This window comes from Chroicocephalus ridibundus, chromosome 9 (assembly GCF_963924245.1).
Source record: "Chroicocephalus ridibundus chromosome 9, bChrRid1.1, whole genome shotgun sequence".
NCBI lineage: Eukaryota > Metazoa > Chordata > Aves > Charadriiformes > Laridae > Chroicocephalus > Chroicocephalus ridibundus.
Genome location: NC_086292.1, coordinates 46,357,135 through 46,383,168, shown reverse-complemented (window position 1 = coordinate 46,383,168; position 26,034 = coordinate 46,357,135). Strand labels below are relative to the sequence as shown.

Sequence of the window (26,034 nt, the reverse complement as noted above, 5' to 3'; positions counted from 1 at the left end):
GTGATCTGAAAGAAGCAGAACCTCATAAATTGTTTGTGTGGGAAAGGCTGTCTTTCCTTTTCTCTAACTGATGGCATGCCAAGTTTATTTTACAGTATTTACAGTAAGATTTGTTTGTTTTGATACCCTTTGCGTGTTGTTAGGGAAAAAGCAAAAGAAAATCTCCAGGAAGTTTATATGATGAGACAGAGTTTAGGCTTTAATTTTCTTTCTAGTCCTATACATTTTATTGGAAGCGTAATATATAAAGGGTTATGAGATTGCAATTGGGTGAGTTATTACTGAGCTGTCATTTATTTTCTCTGTATGAATTTGCTGCTTAAGACAGGCACCAGACCAGCAGGCTGAGAAAGTGAAATTGTTAGTTCACTCCGAGAGCAGATACAGGATGGGCAGGAGCAACGGTGGTTTCTCCTTTCTGTGCCTTGTCACTGACTGTGGCACATCACTCCAGGAGCAGGAAGAACGTGCAGTCTCTGCCCGTTTAGCTGAGGTCCAGGCAGATGACAAGGAGAAGAAAATTATCCATGATGGAGCGGTCCTCGGTGGGGCTGTACAGGCAGCCGATGTCTGCAGAAGGGCTAACGTGCCTGCCAGCTCCAGCACGCAGCTCTGGGGGCAATTACTCTGTTAGGAAGAGAAGCCTCCAGTCTACATCACTGTCTCCTGAATCGCTGGCTGTTAAAATTTGGGAGTTCCCATTAACAAACTAGATATGCTCATGCTAATGGGTAAATTGTCAGCCACGGTGTGAGGGCCCAAGTTTTCATCCTGAGCTACAGGGAAACTCCTGGTTTTAAGTGAGAGGTGGTCTATTAAATCATGAGGAATGGGAATGACTATTGTCCTTCTCTTCCAACACAAGAACTAGAGGGTATCGTGTGCGTCTACCAGGTGGTATCAGGTCTAATAGGCACCTTCCAAGTACCGAGAAGAGATAAGCAGTGGCAGCTACTAATCACACATGAAACTGATGGAGGTGTCTTAGGTGCCCGCTTTGATCTCGTTTCCATTCTCAGTCACCGCTCAGGCAGAAGTGTTTATTTGATTTACAGCATCTCTCACTAGAGCATTCTACCCTGAGTCTGCAGAGCAGGTCATCGGTTGGGATGGAAAGTCCTTCCAGGGAGGCAGGTGCTGTTCATGTGAGCTTGTTGCACTGAAAGGGAAGTAGAGGCGTTTGGTTTTAATGTGGAAGCCTCGATTGTTTGAACCAAACTTCTGAACACGTTGTAGGGTCTTGGGTTATGGTAGGAGTTGAGAAATAGGAAAGTAATGGTATATTTTACATACCGTGCCAAAAAGCACAGAATTGTCTTGCCTCTCCCTAACCTTTGCTGTGAAATACGGGGTAAACACAATGTCTTTCCTCTGTGTGGAGGAAACATGCATTACCAAGTGCCATGTTTGACCGTCTGGGGATGGATTATGGTTGCCAAACGTTAGAGGCTGTTCCTATGGAGGATGTTCCTCCGAAAATCCCTGGGAAGGGATTTTCGGAAGGGCAGGCTGTCTCACTGACCCCATTTCATCCCTGCTAACGGAGCAGCCATCTCCTCCTCCCTGGCAGATCCTTAGCAGGATGACGTACCCAACGTGTATACGATAGCTGTGCAGACATGGCCTCCCCTTTGCAAATGTTGACGTGATGTATACACCATCAAGTAAGGAAGAATATTTTAGGATCAGTAAGTCTCTCCGAGCAAAGTTAATACCGGGAGATGCTGGCACAACTAGTCACTGTTTAGTTTACACCTGTCAGAAGCAGGCAGCCTCTCAACTCCTGTGTTTGGGCAAGTGTGTTCATCATATTTAGCGTTTATGCAATGTTCTTTTCATCTTCCCCACGCTTCACCACTGTTAATTAATCACACAGCACCCAGGGATTAATAGTAACGCTTTACAAGGGAAAGCGGAAACGAGCAAGAAGAGGTCAAATGACTGGGCCAAGGTCATGGAAGAAATTTTGTCTAAAGAATGTTACCTTCTGCAAAATTAAGGTGGTGTTAACTGGTCTCTCCTTGGATGTCAGCCTCCATTTTTGGGGAGGGCGTGTTTCTGGGGGGCAGTTTTGATAGTCTAGTGTATTTAGAGCTTCCCTGTCATTTGTTCCCTTTAGCGCATTTTTTTTTTTTTTTTTTCCTGAGGCAAATGGAGGACACAGGAGTTTTGTCTTCAGAGGATGATGGGGAATTTCCAAGAAAGGAATTAAATTTTCTGGAACTTCTATGCACCATCTTTTCATCTTGTAATTACAAATGGGGGCACCTGACTAATGAAATTAATTGGCTGTTTTTTCAAAGCCATTGCAAAGATCCAGATGCACAGTTCATGTTAAAAATAAAATATTTGCTTGTCTGGCACCCATAGGCCTTTTTAGAAGGTCCAGACTGCACTGATAGTAGCAATCTGGTAACTTATCTGATAGTAAACACTGTAAGTATAGAATATGCTCATGGCGCTTTCTTTTCCCTAGGACTTGAAAGATGACCGGAGCGATGAAGAGGAGGAAGATTCTGTTACAGATAATGAAGAGGAGTCCACAAAAAATGGCAACAAGAACGGCTGTGGGTCAAGCAAACATCTCCTGAACAGCAGTCACCACTAGCTCCCTCCTGCCTTACCTCCTGCAGGGATTTCTGCTCTGTTTTTAACCCAACCTACAGGATAGAATTTAAGTCAAAAGGCTTATGAGAGACTGTGATTGATTTATTGTTGGCTACTGGACCTGGAAAAAAGCCCAGTTTAGAGGGGAGGGAAAAGCTGCATAACTTGACAAAATGTGTTAATGACCCACTTTCTGAATCGTTGCTAAGTGTTTGGAAAGGTGTGTTTGGACACACTGACTGTTCCACTCTGACAGTGCTCAACAAGGTCAAAGCTCAAGGGCATCAGATCTTTTAGCGTCCTATTGATTCTAACGTTGGTTTTCATTCCGATACAAGGTAGGTTTCACCAGGCAGTTTAATTCACAGATGTCTCGTGGTAGGTAGGTAGGTAGGTGGTGTGAACTCCATTAGGAACCAAAATTACTCAATGTGGGAAAAACTTGACGATGGTGTGCAGTGACTGGCATTTTAGTCTTTACTTGTCAGTTTAAACCCTCACCAAAATGGCTATTTTTTGTGGGTTAGATCTCATTTCCTGGAGGCCAGTGAAAGCTAACTCGGAGGAAGTCAAATTATTTGCTTGTGAAGAGCCCACTTCACTGCAGAAGTATAGTCTTTCTCCAAGATATGCTGTATGATAGCTCAAATACTGTGTTTTAAGATTTACCTATCAAAAAAGTCACTTTTACAATAGCAAAACTCAGCCCCAGTTCCCCATTGAGCACCAGGTTTCACAAATATCTTTCATCTCAGTCATTTTGGCCCAGTGTTAGAAGAGAAGATGCAGTGGGGAGGGAAGATAGCGAATGAAAATTGGGTCTTCTCACAAGTTCTTTTGCCCTTTTTTTTTGTCTTCAAAACTGCTGAACACCTCCTGCTCCTGACACACCTACAGCCCAGGAGATTAAAAATACCTCTCATCCATTCCCTTCTCGTGAGCTTGTCTCACGCAGCGGCACTGGATGACCGGCTGCTCAGGAGCCAGTCTGCTAAATTCTGGTTTGTGGTTCCCGTGCGTGTTCGCTGCAGGTAGCTGGGCAGCGGGGGAGCGTGGGGCTAGCAAGGAATGTCACATCCCCAGGGCTGTGTAGTCATTTGACGTCAGGGTCTGTATTTCCATCTCTGCTCTTCTTGAAAATTGGGAATAACATCAGCTGGAGCCAAACTTGCCTGTGAGTGTGTGACTTAGGCCACATACCGTTGTTTATGCTGCAAGAAGTGGAGGAACAGTGGATGTTTTATCAGCTCCTCTTACCAAAAGTGCCTCTACCCTACGTTTGCATTGTTGTTCTAACAGCAGTACAGACTGCAGCAGCGTTTTCAGTCCTGGGGCTTTCCGAGGAGAGCCCAGGCCTTCTAAACAGGGTGGTACCAGTCTCATTTCATTTAGCATTACCATGCATTTAGCTCGAAAGGTCATAAATGATTTGTGTCATAAGTTTTAGAGGTGAGAGGCTCTCCACGTGGTTCTACAGTAGCTGAGATCATCTGGTGAACTAAATCCAGTAGCTCGATAGAGACCGGGGGACTGCTGCTAAAACAGCCTCGGTGCAGAGCCTTTGGTCGGGAAAGGCTCTTTTCCCCTTAAGGCTGCTCCAGCAGGAACTCGGCGACACACGGGAAGCACTATATGGCTGACTTGTTTTCTCAAGATTTTCTTGGCAAAGGGGGATATAATTCAGTGGAAGAATAGGAAATGTTTGGGATCTCAGATATGAAGAGTGAAGTGTTTTCTGTGCAGTTACAAGAAACCGTAGGAGTACTTTGTTACCCAGGCTGGTAGCGTGAAAATACCTACATACGGTCTGTTGAACTAGGATGTGCTTAATTTTTATCTATATTTTGGACCTTGTAATATCCTGAATGGTTGCATTTTACTACAAGGAGAATTACACCGAGAAAGGAGTACAGCCTACAGCTTCTGAGCGGGATGGGAAGCGTACAGTGGTGGGACTGGACTCCTGAAGTAGTGCTGCCGGGGCTGAGTGGGCAGAATTCCCTCAGTAGTTGCTGTAGGGCAGCGTGCGTCCTTACATCGCTGTGGAGAATACCTTAAATACTGCAGCGTGGGTTTATTGGAAGTGTAAGTACTTATTACATCACCTAAAGCAACTGGTGAGCTTGGCAGGGTCATGGTTGCTTATCGGGGCCTGTTTATTGCCTACATGAAAAGAACTGGCTTTTCCTAACAAAATGTAGAAACCCGACGTCTTGGAGGCTTTACACTCCCTTTGAGAGCAGTGGAGACAAGGATGCTTCCTACAAGACATAACGGGGGTTTGGGAGATGGCCAGGGTATTGTCGTTTGGTTTTGGTGCCAGAAAGCTTTCCTGCTATGACTAGGAGAGGAATTCAGCAAAGGAAACAAAGAGCGATGTTGTCACAGGAGCGAGCCTCTGAACAACTACTGAGTTTTAAACTGGAATTTATAGTCTCGTTGAGGCCAAATCCTGCCCTTCCTGCTCGGACAAGTCTCCCACTGAAGCCAATTAACTCGATTGGAGCTTTGCCTAGGAAAAATGTTGGAGCGCAGTATCCAACCTGATTACAAGACCTGTTGTTTTAAATCGATGTGAAACGAGGGTCTTAAAGGAAGAGTAAAAGACAGACAAATACATTCAAACGTAAAAAGTTGAGGCAAATTTTGGGCGAGTACAGAAGAATATAGAAGAAAATAATGTCCTGAAGGTGAAGATTAAGTCTAAGCACAGTAAACAACCGAACCAGTAGGTCACAGTGCAGTGAGGGGGGGGAAGGAAAGCAGGCCGTGGGAGGCCCTTCCGGGGTGTTGCTGTCACGGCCAACCAGAGCGATGAGACCTAAAAATTCTGAATGTAAACCACGAGGCACTGGAGATAGACACCCAAAGCACAGAAAGAAGCGGGAACAGATTGTCACAGTGGGACTGAACACGTGTCCTGCGTTAACATCAGATTTGTCATTCCTGAAGTTACATGTGTTTCATCGTCCACTTCTTACTGATGGAAACTGGGAAACAAGAAGCCGAGGTCATGGGGAACACGATTCATGTGTGTTAATGATAAATTAACTAAAGAAATTAATGTCATGGTGCTTCAAGATTTTGAGTCTATTTGGTAAGGGCACTTTTTTTTAATGTTATTGTGAAAAGAGTCTCAGAATGCCAGGGCAGAACAATTGTAGGCCATGTATACGAGCCCAGCTGACGGACTCTGATGCATTATTTTCACCATTTCACAAAATGGGTCCTGGTTTCATGCTTGGACACTGTGCATCTGGTTTTGCTATGTCACTTTGATCATGGCAAATTATTTATGACAGAATTGCAGAATGAAAATGAAATCTTAGTCCATTAGAATCAACGGAAACTCTTCTGTTCCATTTAATTTCTCTGGATTTTGTTCAGGTCCTCCTGTCCGTGTATCCTCTGCTGCCTCTGTACTTGGTTACCACATAGATTTACCCCTCTACTCTGGATTTGATTTACAGATCTCCTCTACTCCACAGAACTCATTTTGCCAATTTGTATCATTCAGTATAATTACCTTTTTTTGTTCTTAATGCCACTGGATTTGTCTGGTCAGTTATGCTACACGCTATAAATAAATATTTTTTAAAAATAGGTATCTATGTAAGGATTTCTTTGTTTTCCCCACCTTGCGGTCTCCTCCTCTCCTCTTTCCATTCCCTCCCAGCTTTCCAATGGGGGCCCATTTGGGAACTAATTCCTTACTCTTCCGAGTTTTTCCCCTTGCCTGGAAAAGGCTGGATGACCCACCCCCTTTGTAAGGTAACCCGCGATTGCTGTAAATGAACTTCCCTTTTTTTTTTTTTTTTTTTTTCCCTGGACAATTCAGGAGTGGAGAGGAAGCAAAAGTAACGGGTGCATCATCCATCACTTGTGTTATTCGAGATTCATGCCTTGACTAAAGCACTGGAAAGTGGTCCTCTGTACACCGGGAACTACTCACTCCAGAATGGCAACACGCTTTTGTATCTTCACTCGCTTGGGTTTTGTTGTGCGTATTAGGGCTGCTTCTGAAGTTACGTGTATTTGGGGAATGCTGGAATAAGATGGAAATACAGAGATAACTCTTTTTTTTCCCAGGAGCGCTTATGTTTATAGATAGGCTGAGGAGCTGTTGCCCGTTCGATTGCCGTGGGATTACTGCCTGAACACCTCATCAGAAGCGCACCGGTGACAACCTGGACGTGGCTCTTAAGCTGGCAAAAGCAGGAAGGCTCTACAGAAAACGAGGGAGCTGTGCTGATTTGTATCAGCTGAAAAGCTGCTCCGTGTTTCCAATTCTTTCCATTTCTGCCTCCCCGATCAGGAAGATCACAGAGGTTCTGACTTACCATCTCCTCCCACGGGCAAACAAACATACGGGAAGGTGTTTTAGCCCAAATAATGAACTGCAGCAGAATACTTTGGTTTTGTTATCTGAATTCATTTTTTTTTAAGCTTGTGAGTAAAGCTATAAAGTAGATGGAAAACAAATCGAACAGGGACATGTGAGTTTTGGCTACAAACAACTTGCAAACTGTGAAGAACGAAAAAAAAATCTTGCTGATTTAGAAAGAAAAACACCATCTCCACAGGCACTTCCCCCAGCTGTGGGTTTGAAGAACAGCAGATAACCAGCGGGCAGAAATGAAAGTCCGCGCTGAGAATGAGGACACAGCCCGGTTGTGAAAAGGCCAAAGCGAGCCGGTTGCTGGCTGTTGGCTGCCCGAGAGCTGAGGAGCCTTTTTATGTGGAGCTGCACGTGAGCCAAGAACGTACCTCTGAGCCGATTTTGTTGGTCGTGTCCAAAATCACCGAAAATGTCTGTTCCCGTTTTCCAGACAGTTTTGTGGGTTCCCTCCTGTCTCTTTCTCACCTGTTGAGTTTGAGCTTTGGCTGCCCAAGGCATGGACCTAGTATGGAGGTAGATGAACACCTCTGATTTGTTGAAGGTCACACGAGACATCTGTGTTCCCACTGAAAATGTGATTTCTGCTATGAAATTTATGAAATCTACTCGATGTCCATGCTTTAGAGACAGAGTAACCAATGTGTGCCAGGCAGTATGGAGGCACTGTGAGTGACCAGCGCCACAGAGAGAGAGCTGACCTTTCCTGAGCAGAGCTTCGTGAAGAAGGAGAAGAAAAATCAGCAGAGGGCATGGCCAACTCATCACACAAGTTTTTCTTACAGCCATAGGTGTGAAAGGCTCATTTAAAGGCTGCTTCCTCCAGCTCTTTCGTGGGGAGCACTTTCTCTCACTCTTGTCTCCATATTCCTGCGTGGTGCTACTTGCTTTTTAGAATCATAGAAGTTGACAAACGAGGTCAGAGCAGCCATCGCCCACTTGTGAGAGCAGCCAGCACCAAAAGCTTGAGAGGTGGACACCAAAGCAGCAGCCCCGGGCGACACCTCTCCCACTCGGGTACGAGGCAGAGGTAGGTTCGTGCTCTGAAACACGTTCCAGGGGAGGAAGGCTGTTACCGCCAACAGTTGCAGCTCTGGATGTTCTTGCCACGCACGTGTACAACAACCAGCTGCTCTGTGCTGCAGGGGTCGGGCACACCCTGAGTGCGGAACTTGGATCATTTCTATGAATTCCCATGGCCTGGCTCACATTTGCCACCCAGCTTGCCACCCGCAGCTTTTTGGTCACCTGCGTGGCTGCTGAACCTCCTCATCAGAGGGTTCTCCATGCCCCATCTCTGCTCCAACCTGTAGCGGCAGCAGTGCTACACGTGCTGCCAAGGTAGCACACTTGCCTGCTGAAGTGTACGCTCTTTGGTATAGCACACACGAGAGGGAAAACTTCCCTAAGTACTGGGACGTGATGGGGGAGAGGGAAAACCATTGGCCAGAAAACTAGGACTCCTGAAGAAAAAATAATAGTTTCACTTTCTATCCTGTCATCCACGTGTGTTAAGATCGTAAGCAGCAGAGAGGAGGTAAAGCCCTGACATTAATCCCTTGTCAAAGGATGGGATTCCCAGTCGAGGAAATGGAGGTGATCAAAGCAATGTAATCTTCACCCTGGCTGGCTACAGAGAACCTCAAGTAGGGCTCTGGGAGTTTGTTTAACTGAAGTACCCTCTGTGGGGCTACTTGAAGTTTCCAGCTTAATAGAAGACAAGGCTGGAAGCACAAGTCTAAGCTTCAACATCTGACTCTGCAAATACAAAGTCATAACAACCCTTGTAGGATAGTGGTGTTGATGTTCCGATAGTCTGAAGATTTATGAAAATATCTTCTATTTATTCAGCTGGAAAGAGCCCTGGTCTTCTGGACTTTTGTTACCCCATAAAGCATTCAGAGGAGACCCCATAATCATTTCAAAGTCAGAAAAATTAAGTGGAATAACAAGTAAAAACCCTGTCCACAGTGACTTTGAAGTGCAAGAAGCATGTCCTTATAGCCATAGAATATTACCCTGCTTTGAGCCAGGGTGGGAAGAAACAGCTCCCAGGCAGTTGTTTCAGGTGGTGAAAAGTCCATATTTTTCCTACCACAAGAGACGCTGGTCTAAAAAAAGTTGGAGTTGATCAGTGAAACAGATGATTAAATTCCTACTGAAATTCACAGGAGCTTTTCCCATGATGCTGATGAGAACAGGATCCAGACCTCAAGCGACCAGCTAAAATGATAAGGGCAGCATGGCGCTGCGTTCTCCAGCCATCAGGGCATGGCCTCAGTGTTTCCTCCTCCCATAGCCCAGGGGAAAATCCTCCCTGGAAAAGGAGATCTTCTGTCTGCAGGACACTCACCTGAACACAGCTCTGCCTTTGCCTCGGCCCAAACTGGGCACGTGTCTCTTGAAAGACACGGCTGGGACAGCAGTCCCTCCCCCGTCAAGCCAGAAGCTTCCCGTTCAGCAAGCAGTGTGCCTCCTCTCCTTCTGCGCCCTTCAAAATCTCAGCAGAGACTGGGTCGCTGACGCTGAAGCCTGCGATCCAAGGCCAAATTTCCCAGTAAGAGGCAAATGACGAGCTGTGGTCACCGTGACCACCTGAGCATGTGAGTGCTGAGAGCGCTGCTGAGCCGGGGGAGAAAAGGCAGCAGAGAGAGAAACTGGAGCAAAATGGCTGTGGTGACACAGCAACAGCTTAAACACAGAACTGACATCACCAAGAAGCACAAAGCAAAGCAGTAACAAGGCTAGGAAGAAAAAAAAGCCCCAGGAGGAGGAGGAAAAAGACGGTAGTTTGGTCATACTGGGGATCAGCCCTTTGCAAGCAGCAGAGGCCAGCTTTGACTGGACGCCGAGAGGAACTCTGTCACCGGGACAACTCCTCGTCCCTGAGCACCAGCAGTTTCAGACTGAGCCCAGCCGATGAGCTCCCGAGGCAGGAGCAAGGGCAGCAGGACCTGGGAAACGCTTCTTTTGAAAGTTCCCAGTGCGCGAGCGAGGGGGCAGGGAGGGACTCAGCTGGGGCCGGGCCAGGGCAGCCACACGTGAAGGCCAGCAGACCTGCAGCTGTGGCAACGACCCTGTGGTTCACCTGCAGTTGCTGGACAAGCCTGACTCCCCCTTGAATCTCAGCGTTGGTTTTGTGCTTTTCCTGGCCGATTGATACTCCACAAGAGCCCTAGACGAGTCCTGGAAGATTTGCGTGTTTCCTTTCTATACCAAGGAGCAGGAGACAGCTGCTAAAAGGCCCTTCTAGTGCCAGCACATCTGGGTAAGTTTCTTGGTTTATGTCACGGGCTGCGTACAATGCAGGAGAAGTCCTAGTGTTTCAGCAGAAGAATCTGTGGGAAGCAGGAGCTAAATCTGATCGGGTTGTGCTAAATCTTATCAGGCTATGCAAATCCTACCTAGTTCCTTTGCTATTTTAAAGGAGGAATTATTCAACAACCAAAGAATGTTTCATACATTTCCCTATTGCAAGGGGCAGTGAGGTCAGACAGCGGTTGCATGTTTGGATCTTTTTTTTCCCCTTTGAATATTTTGGGTCCCGCAAGGACGGCACTTGAGCGGCGAACAGGCCGCTGTAGCAATAGCCCCTTTTGCCTGAAGTGAGGACCATCCTGTGACACACAGTACACAGCAGGGCGTGCACAGCATTCACTGAACTCGGAAACTGCCCCACGCACCCACTTCTGTGCTGCAGCTTCCCCTCCTGCACCCAGTCGTGACCCTGCTCTGGCATAAAATCCAAGCAAGAGTGAAGCTGGGATGCCTACCCCTTCTCCTGCCCTGGCACGCGTGGCTGAAATGAGGGAAATCGTAAACCAACACCGCCACGTTTCTGCACCGTGAAAGGCCGATATGGCTGCTCCACCTTGTGTGGGCAACGGTTTGGGGTTTTTTTAACATTTAGAGAATTATACAAACCAAACATTGGCGCTCAGCCACAGCTTGTGGGGTTAGTCCCGCATCTTGACGGATGCAGGGCGCCAGCAGCAACAAGGCAGTGGAGCTGCCAGCCGGGGCTGAGCATCCTCGTTCCGGGCCACGGAAGGGCCACGCTCCTATCACTGAATGTTCGGGAGAGGAAGACGAATTCCTGCTCTGTAACACAATGCTGAGGACAGAGAATCAGAGAATGGTTCAGGTTGGAAGTCACCCTAAAGATCATCCAATGCCACCCCCTGCCCTGGGCAGGGACACCTCCCAGGTTGCTCCAAGCCCCGTCCAACCTGGCCTTGAACCCCTCCAGGGATGGGGCAGCCACAGCTTCTCTGGGCAACCTGGGCCAGGGGCTCACCGCCCTCCCAGCCAAGAATTTCTTCACAACCTCTAATCTAAATCTACCCTCTTTCCGTTTGAAACCTCTCAGTTTCTCCGTTTTACCCATCACAGAGGATTTTCCTGCCTGCCAGGGGCAGAGACGCTCCTCTGTCCTGTCGCGTGGCAGAACCGGGGGTGCCCGTGTGAAACGCGCGGCAAACGGCGCTGCTGGTCCCCAGGCGAAGGCAGCCGGCACCGGGCAGGGAGGAAACGCCTCGGATGCGGGAAGGGAACGTGCCTCGGGGCTTGTCGCCCGTCCCCGGCCGGCGGGTCCCTGGGGCTGCGGGGCTGCCTGTGCCCGCCGCAGGTCCGGGCGCCCCCAAACCCGCCCGTGTCGGGCACACGGCTGTTGCGGGCGGGGCCCACGAGGTGGCGATGGCAGGACACCGCTCCCCGCTCCACCGCGGCTCCCACGCAGCGTTTTTGTCCGCCTTCCTTTGAAAGATACCGATTCTACGGCAGACGGGGGTGCAAAAGCGTTCCTTGCAACCGGCACTTCCCACTCGGCCGGTCTCTGCCCGTGAAACAAGTCTCTGGCACGGCCCCGGTAAAAACGCGCTGCAAATTGTACCGAGGGCGAGCGTTTGGGACCGGACCGGAGGACCGGCCTGCCCGTGTCCCCAGGGCTGGCACCTACCTGGGTGCCACCAGTGAGCCTTTCCCCGGCGGTGCAGCGCTCTCCTGCCGAGTCCCCTGGGACCAGAGCTCTGCCCGGTGTGCCCGGGGGTAGGGGCTGGGGAAGGAAAGGTGTTAAACCTCCGGCTTGGCTTTACTGCTTGGACTTTTTTTCATTACCTATTTAAACTACATATTTATCAAGCCACAGCGTCTGCAGCTGCTAGTAAGTGAAGCGTCTTTCTCACCTAGATCTTTAAGGTCTGTTAATGCAAATAAGGATGATAAAACTCTCGGAATAACGAGGGTTACGCTGCCATTCCACCTTAGGAGACAGACTCTCCACCCCAAGCTCTGTGTTTTGCACCTTCACCAACAAAAAGCAAAGCTCGAAGGGTAGAAGGGTTTGGGCCGGGCTCAGTGTGTGCATGTGCAAGGAAAGGAGCAGTGGGATGTCACCTCCCAACCACAGAAGGAGGTGGAGACTGAGGAGCATCTCACATCCTTTAAATCCAACAGGGGTTGAGCATTATGGCCAGAGCAACCCGAGGATTTGTGAATACCAAGAAGTAGCTTTGTGTAAGAAAAAACCCCGTGAGCATGCCCTGGGAGGGCACCCTACAGCATGTACTAACCCCAGCCGTGTTCAGCCTGCCTGCCTGGTGCCCTCATCACGGGAGGATGGGGGTGCCCAGGGACAGCCTGCCCCCAGAACTCGGTCCATCCCCACACCGCTGAGGGGGTCGACCAGAGAGAGGGAGAACACCTGTGCTCGTGGGCTGAGGGCTGTGAACAGCCCACCCTGCATCACCTGGCAACACCTCCCCACCAACAGCTTTTACCAAGGCAGAAGGAGGAATTAATTGGGTGCTGGCTGTGTGCTGGAAAAGGCAAGCTGCTCAGTGACTGGGGGCCACAGCACCCTGGCAGGTACGATGTGCAGGGGCACGGACTTAGCTTTTGGGTTTTGCACTCCAAGAACGTTGCCCCAAAACACTTCCAAAACCATCGCAGTGTGCTGGCAGGAGGCACCACTGAGAAGTGCTCTCTATAGAAAGCTGTGTCCAAACTCCCTTAATGCAAATAAGTAGCGGCTACTGCAGCCCCAGGTTGAAGAAATCGTTAAGCAGTGTTAAACGCTGGACAAAGTGGGCTTTTTACAAATGCAGAGCAGAGAGACAAACAATTAAGACCAAAATCTAGCAGTTATAGGAGTTTTCCCCCTAGAAACCTAGCGGAGGGGCACAGTGCACACCTCCTCCCTTACTGCTGGGTTCCTGCCCGGAGGAAGTTTTGGGTTTGGGTTCCATGAAGAGCATGCTGAGGAGCCCGGCGGCTCCATAGCTGTGCTAAGCCCTGGCTGAAACAGCCCACTGAGCCGAGCACACAGCCTGTGCACCCCCACGCTCCCCTCGAGCGTCAGCAGGAGAGAGAGATCTGTTGGTCTAAACGAGGTTCTTCAATCCCATTCTGCACAACCCTCGTCGTCAGGCTGCGCTCAGCTGTGGCTGCGGAGAGAGCTGGGAACCGGTTTGCTTTGATAGCGGAATGAAGTGTTTCCTTGAGCTCCCTCCGTGCATGGCTGAGGACGAGCAGGAGGCACTCGGGAGCTGTAGACTGTGGGTGGCAGCCCCCCTGGTTCCCACCTGACCCCGGCTCTTCTCCAGGTTCCTCTCTCAGAGCCAGGAGGCAGCTGGATTTGACTTGACTGTCCCAGCAGAGACTGGAGCTTCGAGGTTGCCTGCCTGGCACTCGCTGTGCCTGGGGTTTGCCATGGGCAGGTACCCAGCTGTTGGCACAGTTTCCTCCATCACAGCTCACAGACGGTGCCGGTGGGACGCCTCACTGCCAGCAGGTTAATTGAAACGCATCTCCACTCACTCCTGTGGGTGTCCAGCCCAGAAAGCCCGAAAGCAGGCAGTTATAAAAGTCCTAGATTGACGCTAATATTTTGCTTTTATGAACAAATACTTGCAACCAAGCCAAAGTCAATTGCCAGCTCTGTTGGGAGAGAGGATCTAGCATCAGAGGAGGATCCCGATTCTGTTCTTGGTTCACTGTACGACCTTGCAAATAATGACAATATTGGCCCCAAATGGACTGGGATGAGGTATTGGTGGCTGTTGTTGATTAAAGAGCAGGATGTGTTTCAGACTCCAGAAGGGTTGCTCCCTCCAGACCTCGCGCTGGCCCTCCGTCTGGCCGGTTCTTACCTAGGGACTCCGAGCAGACTTTGCTGACGTGGGCAGTTGGGTTTCCTTGAGGCTGCGGAGGAAAAGGCAGCCCTTGCTGTCGCTTAGAAGAGCGTGACTCGCACAAGTGCTTATCAAAGTGCACGGCATTACAGCTGTGGCAGTGCGGCAGTCACGGCGCATCCTGCCTGCCCTGCTCCCTTCTCCCCTGAGAACAAAGATGCTTTTGCTGCTTTGGGTCAGCTCAAGAGCCCAAAATGTGGGTCTCTTTCCCCAAATAGGTGCTCCAAGTGACCCCTAGACTAGATAACTAACATAGATAAGCAACACCAGTTGACCAAACGTACCAGTTTGCATCTCCAGGCTGTGGAGCTCACACTAAAGGCTGTGGGACAGCATGTGCTGGATGCTGGGTGCCCACAGCTCCCTCCCTGCTGGGGGTGTTTGTCCCCCTGGGACAGCGTTGGGGAATTTGCTGACTCAAATGATGGGGAGGGATCACCAAGACTGAGTGGTCTCGAGGGGGAGAAGTGCAGAGCAGCCAAGTCTGGGGAGAAGGCTAGCAAAACTGTATTGTAAATTTTTAAAAGCTCCAGGCAGCCAGAGGTTTTGGGCTGTGAACTCTGCACTGCTTCTGACAGTGGCGTTACAGTAATGCTTCTGCACAGCTCTGCATCCAAAATGGGAGCAACCAGGAAAATTCACACAAACTTGAGTGAAATATTGGTCCTGTGGGGAAAAGTAACTCTGAATGCTGTTGCGTTGTTGGTCCTATCACTGCTCATGGCTAAAAAGTGGAGGATTTTGATTGATGAATTTGTGTAAAAGTTAGTTCAAGCGGTTTAACGAAGCTTTGAGGGCGGCTTGGGAGCAGCTTGAAGATGAGACAAAAGAAGAAGGTTTAGACTACAAAAGTCCAGAGCAACAATTACCTGAGCACACGGGCTTGGGGCTGTTTCTCAGACCCAGACTGGGGGGCTGCAGGACACAGTCCTTCCTCAGCTCTGTGCCACCATCTAGTGGAGCTTGTGCTTGGAGGACAACCCTCTCCACCGTGGCACGTTCCCCCCACTCGTGGCCCTGCAGCTCTGGAGGGCTGTGAGGAGGGGCACCCCAGCCCTGCAGTGTCTGCTTGTGGCGACTGTGGGCCCCCTCGCTCTCCAGGGCCAGGAAAGTGCCTTGCTGGCTGGAGGAGAGCCGGCTCCTGTGCCGTGACCCACCTCGGAGCCCCTGCCACAGCGCTTGACGAGGGCCCCTGACCCCTGGTAATCCCTGCTCGTGGGGATATTGGGTTTTCTGTTTGCTTTGCAAGTGTAATTGGCCAAGACGCTGTGAAGGGGGGAGAGAGTGCTCAAGGGAGAGGTGTTAAAGAAATAGGAAAACATTATCAAGAGGGTTTCAAGCCGGCAGTTGCCCTTATTAGTACTTTCATGATGGAAAGAAGCCACTTTAGGTCTGTGCAGTTGCACTGGGCCACCACGTCCAGGCCCCTGTAGACATCCACACGGATGGCTGTATTGTCTTGTGCATCCCTTCGGCATCACCTCTGTTTCTCTTCCAAGTCATGCACCACCTTCTTGGCTTACAAATCTCCTCCTTGGGCTTCTTGTGCCCTGCTGCAAGGAACGTGCAGAGAAGGAGGAGCCTTATATGACATATTTGATTTGGGGGATGATCCTCACCCAAGGCAAGTGTTGGATACAAATGGAGATGTTTGAGAAGAAGGGGAATGCCAGATGTGGGATATGACCAGTGGAGGGCCCGTGCCAGGGAAAGAGGGAGGTGGTGCCTGCAGGAAGGGCTCTGCTGTTGTCAATGCCAAGCATTCAGAAAATCTGCCTTCACACCAAAAAAAGAGATCAACAGCATCATTTTTTGAAAAAGGATTATTTTAAACAAACCTAGGATTGCGAAGCTCTTCATTTGCTCCTAGGCAATAAGCCTCTAGGCTTCTCGCAGCTCACATTTCCCAGCCCGTCATGGGGTCAAACACGGAGTGATGGAGTTAAATGAGAAATCAGTCTCGTGATTGCAGGAGCCAAGGCCTGTAGAGGAAAAACCCAAACAAACCATAAAACAGAACAAAAGAAAGTGCCAGCTATTCCCAGGTTCCTGATAACATCATAAGAGGTGGCAACGCTGGACTTCATAAAAAGCCTTGCTGAACTTTAGGGTCAGCCGCAAAAAAGGACAGCTCTTTCCTTTGTCCATTTGTTCCTGCATGCCTGGGGAGTGACGCGTGGCTGATTATTATTGCCTGGGTGATGGCTATCTATGCGCAGCTCTCAGATACCAAACAGACTCCGGACTAGCCTCGTCTCTGTTTAAAAATCCCAGTGTGGTCTGGATGGAGGTGGTGGTACACTTAGCTTTCTGATCTCTCTACGTGAAGCACTGCCGGCACTGGAGGAGTGGATTCTCCTGGCACCCTGCAGCTGTGTTGGGAGAATTGGGAGCACATTCTTTTATATTCCTGGCTTTTCGCACCCACAGTGGCATGCATGCGATGTCATTTTCTGCTCCTGACAGTGTTGCACCCCGATCCCTCCAAACATTTGTGCCAAGGCAGCAAGATGCCCCAGGAGGTTTTGTGCAGACAGTAGTGGCACCAGTGCGGCGATGTAGTGAGATCTCCACTCTCACCGGGGCAGGCGTGAAATGACCTGGTATTTCAGGAGCCCATTCCTCAGCCCCTATCCCACAGGAATATTTTTCTTCTCTTTTCTCTGTATTCCATGGAAATAGGATGTTTTTCCCCATTGCAGCTGGGTGAAACTGTGAGGCCCCTGGAGACAGGCGGAGGGGAAGTGTTTAGAGAAAAGATCTCCAGGGAAAACCTCGTGCAATGCACTCGCTGTTTGTGAGACAAGACGCATCTCAACCAAAGCACACTCCCTGTGACAAAAGGGAACCCTTGTCAGCCCATGAATAAAGCTCCCTGCTAGGAGAAAGAAAGGAATAGGTCTCCTGCCATGGACTTACCTGAACTGAAGCTGGCTGCGTGCTCCTATGAGGGCAATGGGTGCTGGTGGCTCCGCTCTGTGCCTGGACACCTCCAGTATCACAGTCGCTTTTCTTTCTGCTCTGCACTGCCAGGAGCTCAAGAACAGGCTGTCCATTTTCAGCCAGACTTGACAAGATGTCCCAGAGAGAGTTTTTCTCTTGAGGGCTCGGGAGAATTCAGGCTGCTGGAAGGAAAAACCTCATAAGTGTCTTTGCTGAGAGCTGCCTCAATGGTACTAGATCCTGGGGACTCCACATAGAATCATCTAGGTTGGAAAAGACCTTTAAGATCATCGAGTCCAACCATAGGAAGTGAGTCCAACATGAAGAAGCACAGCCTTAAACACCCTCTGTCCAGGGAAGCAGCTTTAATCAAACCTCTAGCTCACTGTGAAAAAACGATCTGTAGGAAACCCACTTCTGGCACCTACAGAACTACTTCTTCGTATTTGGTTGATTGTTTTAAATGACAAAAGAGCTCTTCTTGGTCCCTACCTGTCATTAAGCTGTCTCTGGCTTCTTTGGGGGAGCATTTGCACGGGTAACAGCAGCACCCACCCAGTCGTGCCCGACCATCCTGGCCAAACTCTGCAGCGCCAGAGCAGGTGCAGCAGAGGAGGAAATCCCCGCTGCCCAGAGACCCAGCCAGGCGAGGAGCTGCAGGGGGAGAGGGGAAGGCATCGGAGTGTCCCAGGCAGGAAAGCATCACCTGTGAGGCTGGGACTGCCCGCTCAGGACCAGGACGGGAAGGGTTTGGAGAAGGGGTGGTTGGAGAGAAGGGAGAAGGCTGAGTAATGGCTAAGTTAACCCCTCGCATGCTGGCATTTTCCAGGCGGCGAGCCAAATGACTGCTGGGGAAGATGTATATAACACATGTCTGCAGTCTCCAAAGGGTTATTAACTGTGCAATAATGGCCATGAAACTTGGCTTCCTCAACGTACTTTTAAAATTGCAAAAAAATAAAACACGAGTTTCAGAGGGGGAGAGGGCTTGTTTCCTAGAAACCACGGGCCCAAACCCCCTCTCTGTGATGGTGAAAGGAGAAGAAACCCCCACCACCCCCCGGGCTGGGGGCAGGGGAGAAATGCAATCACCACGACAGGACCACAGCCTGCTCGTGCCACACGTGTTACCCTTATCAGTAACAATTTCGAGGCATTTCTGAAAAGCTCATGGTGTTAAATTAATAAAGAGAGCCCGTGTCTCACTGGAGCTTTGGGATTTGGATTCAATAAAAACACTGCTGCTCCTAAGACAGTTTCCTCCTTTGTTGTGTGGGTACCTCTGCGGGGGCTTGTCCCTTGCTCCTGGCTCCAGCCCCTGCCAACACCAAGGCCTGCCTGTGATGTTGCCCCTGTTGTGGGGTGTTGCAGCCTCTTGGGCCCCTGCCCAGACACTCTGCGACTCCCCGATGCTCAGCAGGGACCAGCCCTACCCCGATGCAGTCTGTGCTGGCCAGCCCAGCCACCGAGCGAGCCCTTCCGTGCAGTAAGTTACAGACTTCTCTTTATTAGTGCCCCTCTTCCCCCACACTATTAAATTTATTCTTTCACTGTATCGTTATTATTATTTTGGCACAGGCCTTTGGAAGGTGGGAGAAAGGGTCTACTAAAAAGTTAAGCAAATCTAAGGCCCTTCATCAAACTGTTTTGAGGGAAGAGATGAGGCACCAGGTTTGGTCCCTCAGCAAATGAAGACGGCTGGTGGTCTGGGTTTAAACATGACTGTTCAGGGCTCAGGCCAGATTTGGCAGCTCACAAATCAAATTGCCTCTTGGTTCTCAGGAGTGGAGGATTGCCACGGGTGGAAGAGCCGTGGGGGAGCTGCTGCCCAGAGCTGCTGTGCCAGCCGGGGCCCCAGCCTTGGAGGGAGGCACTGAAATTGTTGGTTCGCAACAGGTCAGGAGAGTTATTCAGGCTCTGAGGTTTTGTTTTAGCCGTGTTATGCTACACTACTGACATAGACCAAGGCAGTCCCAAACTGAGTTTTTGTCTCACTTGAATGGGTTCTGGGCCAGTCCTTTTGCTTTAGTAACTTACTCCTTGTTAGAGACCAGACTGAGCCTTGAAAGAGGCAGGAAAACACAGAGCTGTTAAATCTCACCTGATCTCATGTTAAAAAAGTGAATTTGAGCCATGGGTCTTGGCTTCACTCAGATTTTGTCTCCTGGGAGCTGGTTGCAGGTCCTCAGTTTCGCTCTTGCTGCTGACTGCTGGTAAGGTCCTCCAAGTGCCACCGCACTGGAGAGACGAGGAGCTTCCCCAAGACCGCAGCGGGAGGTAGGACATCTGCGTGCGCTCATGCCCATATGGTGCTGCAGAGGCCCCGTGCAAGATAGGTCTTTCTGAGGTGCTACGCCAGCCCGCCACATGCCGCAGGGTGGCCCTCGGTGCCCTGGAAGAGCACAGCCGGCAGGGTGAAGGGCTGGAGGCAGTTCTAGGATTCTGGCTCTCAAACGGCCTCTCTACTTGTCACGGGAGGAGATCGCAAAGAAAACATGGTTCTTGTTGCCGGTCCAATGCCTGAAAGAGAGAAAATGGTGTTAACCCACTCATCTCTCTTACCAGTCCTTTTCCTAGATTCAAATGCCCCTTTTCTTAGCACTACTCCCGTTGCCTTCACTTGCAGGGATGAGCATCCAAATCTAATTCCCCTCGCTGCGACTCAGAGCCATTACCGCTGTCAGTACAACTCTGGACAATTCTTGTGTAAGTGCTGCACGGAGATCTGCCAGAGTCATTCACACTCTTTTATGGGTCTTCCTTTGAATTCTTCTACAATTTCAGTAACAAACTTGCAGATTTTTGCAGAAGTTTAGACTCCAGGATGCTGCTCTGCTGGGCCACAGCAGTTTAAAGCCGCTAACATATCGGGCCTTTACTGCTTTCCACAACTCAGTCACGCCAGGAGCACAGGATCCGATCCAAAGCCCACCGAATGCAGCGGAAATCTTTCCACTCTTGGAAATCACCCTACTGCTTTCAACAGCCCCTGGACCAAGCCGACTTCTCCTGACCCCTGGGCAGCTGAGGACACACAGGACGTGCCCAGACCATCAGGTAGGAAGAAGCTCTTATGGCTGCAGGATCTCAGGAAAATGGTTGCGCCTGGGTGAGGATGTGTCTTCCCCACACAGAGTGGCAAGGGAAAGGGAGTTGGCAGGTAGCTTCCTCCTTGTCTTCCTCTCCCAAACTGCCCTCTTAGGTAGCTTGAACAACTGGTCCTCCCTGCGTTAAATTAGCGTCCCATTCTTGTCCACCACTGTAAAAATCAATTTTTAGATCTGCTGAGCTTTGTGCACTTGTTTCTTCTTTTCAGACATGTGATGAGTGCTTCCGGGAGTATCACTGCCTTAAATCTTTGTGCGCTTGTATATTGCTAACCTTGTTTTTTTCCTGCTCTTCTGAGTCCTGGGGTCAGTACTTCAGACGGCGGCGGAAGAAGGACATGAAGGGATGGGTGAGTTTTTCAAGCAAGCTTCTGTGTCAGCGCCTAAACCCTTTTGAGTGGGGAAGACGGGGACATGCAGGAGACAGGGATATGCAGGAGACACGCCGGAGGAGCCCACCTGCCAGCTGCTTTTTGCCAGCCCCACCATGCCTCTCGCTGGGCTCCGTGGGCACCCACCCAGTGCCGGGTCTGCCCCCGCGCCCGCCCATTCCCACCCCGGACAGGGGGGGCCCTGCCCCGGCGGGGCCATGCCCGGCGGCGCGGGCGGGGAGGGGGGCAGGAGAGGGCGCCCCCTGCCGGCCGCCCCAACCCACGTGCACCCCCCTCCCCGCCCAGCCCAGCCCAGCCCTCCGCCCGGCGCCTTCAGCCAATGGGAGAGGTCGTGGGCGGGGCCCGGCGGGAGCCGGCGCCAATGGGCGCGCGGGGCGGTGGGGAGGGGCGTGGCCGGGCGCCCACCACGCCGGGGCTGTCGGCGGCGCCGATTACTTTTTCCGAGGGCGGGGAGGGCTCAGTCCGGGCCGCGCTGCCGCCGCCGCCGCTCCGCGCTGGGCCCCGCCGCTGCCATAAAATGTTTGACGGCTGCCTCCTGCCTCTCGTCTTTCCCTGCCTGCTGCTTTGGGGACTGGACGCCGGCACAGGTAGCGCTCCCCTTCCCCCGGCGTCCCCCTTCCTCGGCAGCGCTGACAAGGGTCGGATCCCGGTCGGTCCCCGGCGGGGCGGGCGGTGGGCGCCGGCCCGGACCGCAGGGCACGCACCGGATCCCCTGCGTGGCCGCGGTCCCAGTCTGCAGGATGAATTGCTCCAGGCTTTTGTATTTTCTTTTCCTGTCCTCTCGCCGCTGCTGCTGTAACGTTTCATGTGGAAAGCTGCTGACTGTCCTTGGCTGCGGCTTCGGCTTGCTCTGCTTTTCCCCTTCTCCCTGCAGATTTTTATTGGGGTTGGTGAAATGCGATGCTTGTGTCTGAACTCTCTCTATATATATTTTAATGATACAAGTAGTTTTAGCATTTGCTTGATTCCTCTCTTCCCTGCACATTTTTGCCTCTAATATATATATATGTGTGTGTGTGTGTGTATATATAGAGAGAAATAAATCCCTTTCTTTCGCTGGCTCCATTGTCTCTGCAGCCTGTGCACAATTTCCAGTGCATGAATCTCAGCGCTGAAATCCGAGCGCAGGGCTGTCCTGCCCCGGCAGGACGGGGCGTCCCGGCGCGGGGGTGGACGGGGGCACCGGAGGGGTACGGGGGGGTGCGCCGGCGGGGCACGAAGCCCCCGGCCGCCCCGTCGGGCCGCGGGGGTGCGAGCGCCTGAGCCTCTCTCCTTCTCGCCTGCAGCTGGCGGAGCGGAGCTGGAAGTGGTGATCCCGGAGCGAGTGGCGCTGGAGAAGATCCACCTGCTGCCGCCCGCCGTGCGAGGGGATCGCGGCGGCCCCCGGCGCCGGCGGGCGCTGCCGCGGCAGAGGGCGACGGCGGAGGCCCTGCTGCTGCGCCTGCCCGCCGCCGGCGCCGAGCTCTACCTGCACCTCCGCCGCGACCTGCGCTTCCTCGCCCGGGGCTTCGTGGTGGAGCAGCGGCGCGGGGAGGGGCGGCGGGCGCCCGGCTCCCAGCGGCCCCCGGCGGAGCGGCTCTGCTTCTACACCGGACACGTGCTGAACCGCAGCGACTCCTTCGCCTCTCTCAGCACCTGCGCCGGGCTGGTACTGCCACCCCGACCCGCCTCCCCTCAGCGCGGGCCGCCCCCCCCGACCTTCCCCCGGGGCTGCGGCCGGACCCTCCACCGCCCCCGCCGGGCTTCTCCTGTCAGCCCCGGAGCTGCCCGACCCGCTCCCAGCTTGGGGGAGGCGGGAAGCGGCCGTGGGGCCCCCGCCCGCTCCTCACCTCACCTCGGCGCGGTGCCCTTCCCGCCCGCTCCTCACCTCACCTCGGCGCGGTGCCCTTCCCGCCCGCTCCTCACCTCACCTCGGCGCGGTGCCCTTCCCGCCCGCTCCTCACCTCACCTCGGCGCGGTGCCCCTCCCGCCCGCTCCTCACCTCACCTCGGCGCGGTGCCCCTCCTGCCCGCTGCCCGTCCCGTCCCTTCGCCTCCCCGGGCGCTTGCGAGCGTCTCTGGTGTCCCCCGGGAAGACTTTCCTGTCAGTCCCGGCTCCTTGCGCTGGGAGATGTCCCCAGCTGCCCCGACTGAGTGGCCATGGGGCCCGTGCCCGCGCCTCGCCTCAGCGCGGTGCGCCTCCCGCCCGGCCCCTCGCCTCCCCGGGCCCTGGCTAGCATTCGCCGCCGACACACTGTGGGTTTTCTGTCCGCCCCGGCTCTCCGCCGTGTGGGAGCTGCCCCGGCTTCAGCCGTACCTCAGCCACAGGCCACTGTGGGTGGGCGGGCAGCAGGGCCTGAGGGCGCTGTGGCGGAGCAGCCTGGCTGACGGGCCCTCCTCTTGTCACTGTACCCCTGCCATCTGGCTGGTGGCTGGGTCCCGCTGTGGGGGGATTTGGTTGCCCGCCCGCCTGGCTCAATCCTACAGCTCCTCGGCTCTTCAGCCAGCCCTTTCCACCCAGCTCGTGCGGTTGGTGTTGGTGTGTGTGGGTGTTTTGTGGGAGCTGTGTTGTAGGGACAGCTGGTACTCCGGCACAGCCATCCCGCTCATTTTCCCACCTCATGAATCAGGGTTTCTCTCCCTGAGGTTGTCACGTTTTCTGGTGGCTCTGCAGGGCCTGTGTTCTCATCTGAGCGTCCTGCTAAGAAGGGGTGATCTTGCATGGGAGAGCCTTTCTGTTTCTCAGTGGTGAAGACTTAGATGTTTAAGGTGATGTCTAGTTTGTAATTATTGTTGATAACTTGAAAGTACTTCAGAAAGTCACTGGGGCATTAAGCATACGTATTCCTGGGATGTGTGCTTAACTTCTCGGTACAGGCCTGTTGATGGAGATTTTGTTTTAAACTTTGCAGTGAGAAGCACTTCATGTGCTCTGCGCTTGGGGCTCGGGCCTTCATTCCTGAGCCATTTGAGGGCGCTGTGCCTCAGGTTTGGGGGGAAAAAAAATAAATAGTGGCTGTGAGATGCTGAGTATTTGAGTGGCCCTGTAAATTGAGCTTTATATCACCGAGGGCCTTCTCAGAGTTTAAAACTGATATCTCCAGTTCAAGCTTTAAATCACTAACAGCTCTACGCTTTTGTCACTAGGCACGTTTTGTTAATCCCGCTCATGAAGTGCTGGGCTTCCAAAGCTACCTACTCCAGCAGAGCTGAAAAGCACAAACAGGCAGAGAAGGAACCTTTTTAAAAAGAGGAATGTAGTTGTAGGCACAGTATTAACTGCCTGAGATCAGGGAATGGAGGAGGGGGAGTGGAAAAGATTGGCGATATTCCCAGTAGAAAAGTTGGAAAAGAAACAAGACTAGTTAGTCTTTGTTCATTACTCTGCAAGTATAAGCTGCAATATTGCAATATCCGTTTGTATCATATGAATTCTAAGCAACAACTAAATTGACATAACTCAGGTAGATGAACTTGGGATCAAAAAGTGGCAAAGCTGCTCATTTGTGGCACCTCTTGGGGACCAAGGCCAATACTGCTGCATGTGTAAGTGGCAGCATTGGTAAAGCTCTGCTCACCTTTGCCTGTGGATCTGGTCCTGAGGGTGGTGTGGGCAGATGTGTTGAGGGAGATGTGTTTCTGCATGTTGGAATACTCCTTTCCTGTTAGGGAAATCTGTTCACTTACTCTTCATTCAGATAATCGCCAGGAATGGGAAAAGGGCTAAAAGCAGGTGCATGATACATATGAGTGAGTTAAGGTTTATAACACCCTTGTGAACTAAAAACTAGAGAACAGAAAACTGAAGCGTCTTTGGGATGAACCTAAACTTAGGATGAACCTCATTAACTTTTGCAATTGTTTGATTAAATTGATCCACGTCACCGTGTAGATAGACCTTCTTATTCTAGCTAAATGGACCTTTTTGTCTTCTTAGTCTATTCTTAAACATGAAACATGTCAGATCTTAGCCTGCTTTCAGTGTTTACGTAGTCTTTTGCAGTGACCACACTAAATCAGCATACCTGTAGTGAAAGCTATGCAATTTAGTGGTAAGATGTTTTCTGGGATCAGAGGAATTAAGAGTTTGCCTCAAATTATCTAGGAAGTCTTGAATCTGCCATGAGTGGAACTGAGATCAGGTGACTCTAGAGCCCAAATTTTTTGCCTCCTAGTCTGGCAATTTAAAATATCAAGACCATCACTACAGTGGGTTTTGAATTTTCCCATTGCTTCCTTAATCCCTGTTTTTAGCAGAAAGAACAAGGCTTTGCCCTCATCAGCAGCACAGCTTCACGGGTGGGGGATACGGACAAGGCCTGCATGCTGGGCTAGAAGAAAGACCTTGGTACTGGAAACCTTGCAGCCTATTTATCCTGGCATTTGTCTTCTGAACAGTGCTAGCGCTGCAGTGGGAGATTTCCTGAAAACTCCAGTGTGGGAGTGCTCGTTGGACTCAAACTGGATGATCAGGACATCTCGTTTGAAAAAGATGGTTGCTGAGAAGTAGAGTAGGTAATAATACTGTATCCTGATCTCCAGCTGGCTCAGACTTTGTTGTAATCGTATTCCTCAACTATGCCATAAATCACACAAAAAGTGATATAAAATGATCAGGGCAAGTGGAGTTCTAATAAAAACAAAATCCCTGACACAGTGGCATGAAAACTGAGCTACAACCAGACCGAGCAATTGCTTCCTGGTAATGATATCAGATTCACAGTGTGGCACCTAGAGGTTGTGTTTTGTTTTTTAAACTCTGTTTGCAGATGCTGCTGTTAACCAGCATGTGGTCTGTTGTAGTTTCCTGCTTCAGCTTGCAATTGCATTGAGAAGGGTGGCCGTACCCTTGTAGCTACGTGAGGCTGTAGCACGTTTAGGACCGGTGTACCTAAGGTCTCATCTGCACAGTTAAAGTTCCGCATGTGAGGATACTCCAACCCTCATCTTCCTTTTGAGAGCCTGGGATTTGCAGTGTAGACAAGAGGTACCATGTTCCTGAAAAGCGCTACTGCCTTCAACTTGGCAGGACTGTATTCCGTCTGGGGCACGCAGTTGTGTGAATACCTGGATTCTAACCACGCTGCAGGACTTAACTGTCCTTTCCTGGTGCTGGGGAGACACAGGTAGGAGCAAAGTTCTGCAAATCGACTGACCAACACTAGAAGACAGTAGGCAGTACAGGAAATTGCCTCTCTTTTGGAAAGTTCCGGCTGTGTTACCTTGAGTTGACTTGTGTAGTAGACCAAGGTCTCTGCTTCTAAGTCTGAGATCAGTTCCTAGATGACATATTGTTAGGTCTCCCTCCAGCAAGGAAATTCTATTTTGCTCGAGACATCTCAGAACTACTCATCTATTGCTTTCAGGTGCAATTTCACAGTGGCGTTTTGACTGTTACCCTCTGTGTGCTGCCCTTACCCT

The 26,034-nt window shown here is 51.2% G+C and overlaps 2 protein-coding genes across 2 annotated transcripts in view; both read left to right on the top strand.

The window, feature by feature from the left end:
- Positions 1-6,176, top strand: part of CERS3 (ceramide synthase 3) — a 35,301-nt gene extending 29,125 nt beyond the window's left edge. Inside the window, exon 10 of the mRNA XM_063345564.1 lies at positions 2,477-6,176. Coding sequence (XP_063201634.1) covers positions 2,477-2,608 — 132 coding nt within the window. The 3' untranslated portion in view covers positions 2,609-6,176. The remainder of the gene's footprint in view (positions 1-2,476) is intronic.
- Positions 6,177-21,087: 14,911 nt separating this feature from the next.
- The window catches only part of ADAMTS17 (ADAM metallopeptidase with thrombospondin type 1 motif 17), a 191,410-nt gene continuing 186,463 nt past the window's right edge, over positions 21,088-26,034 (top strand). Inside the window, exons 1-2 of the mRNA XM_063347091.1 lie at positions 21,088-21,222; positions 21,922-22,283. Coding sequence (XP_063203161.1) covers positions 21,153-21,222; positions 21,922-22,283 — 432 coding nt within the window. The 5' untranslated portion in view covers positions 21,088-21,152. The remainder of the gene's footprint in view (positions 21,223-21,921; positions 22,284-26,034) is intronic.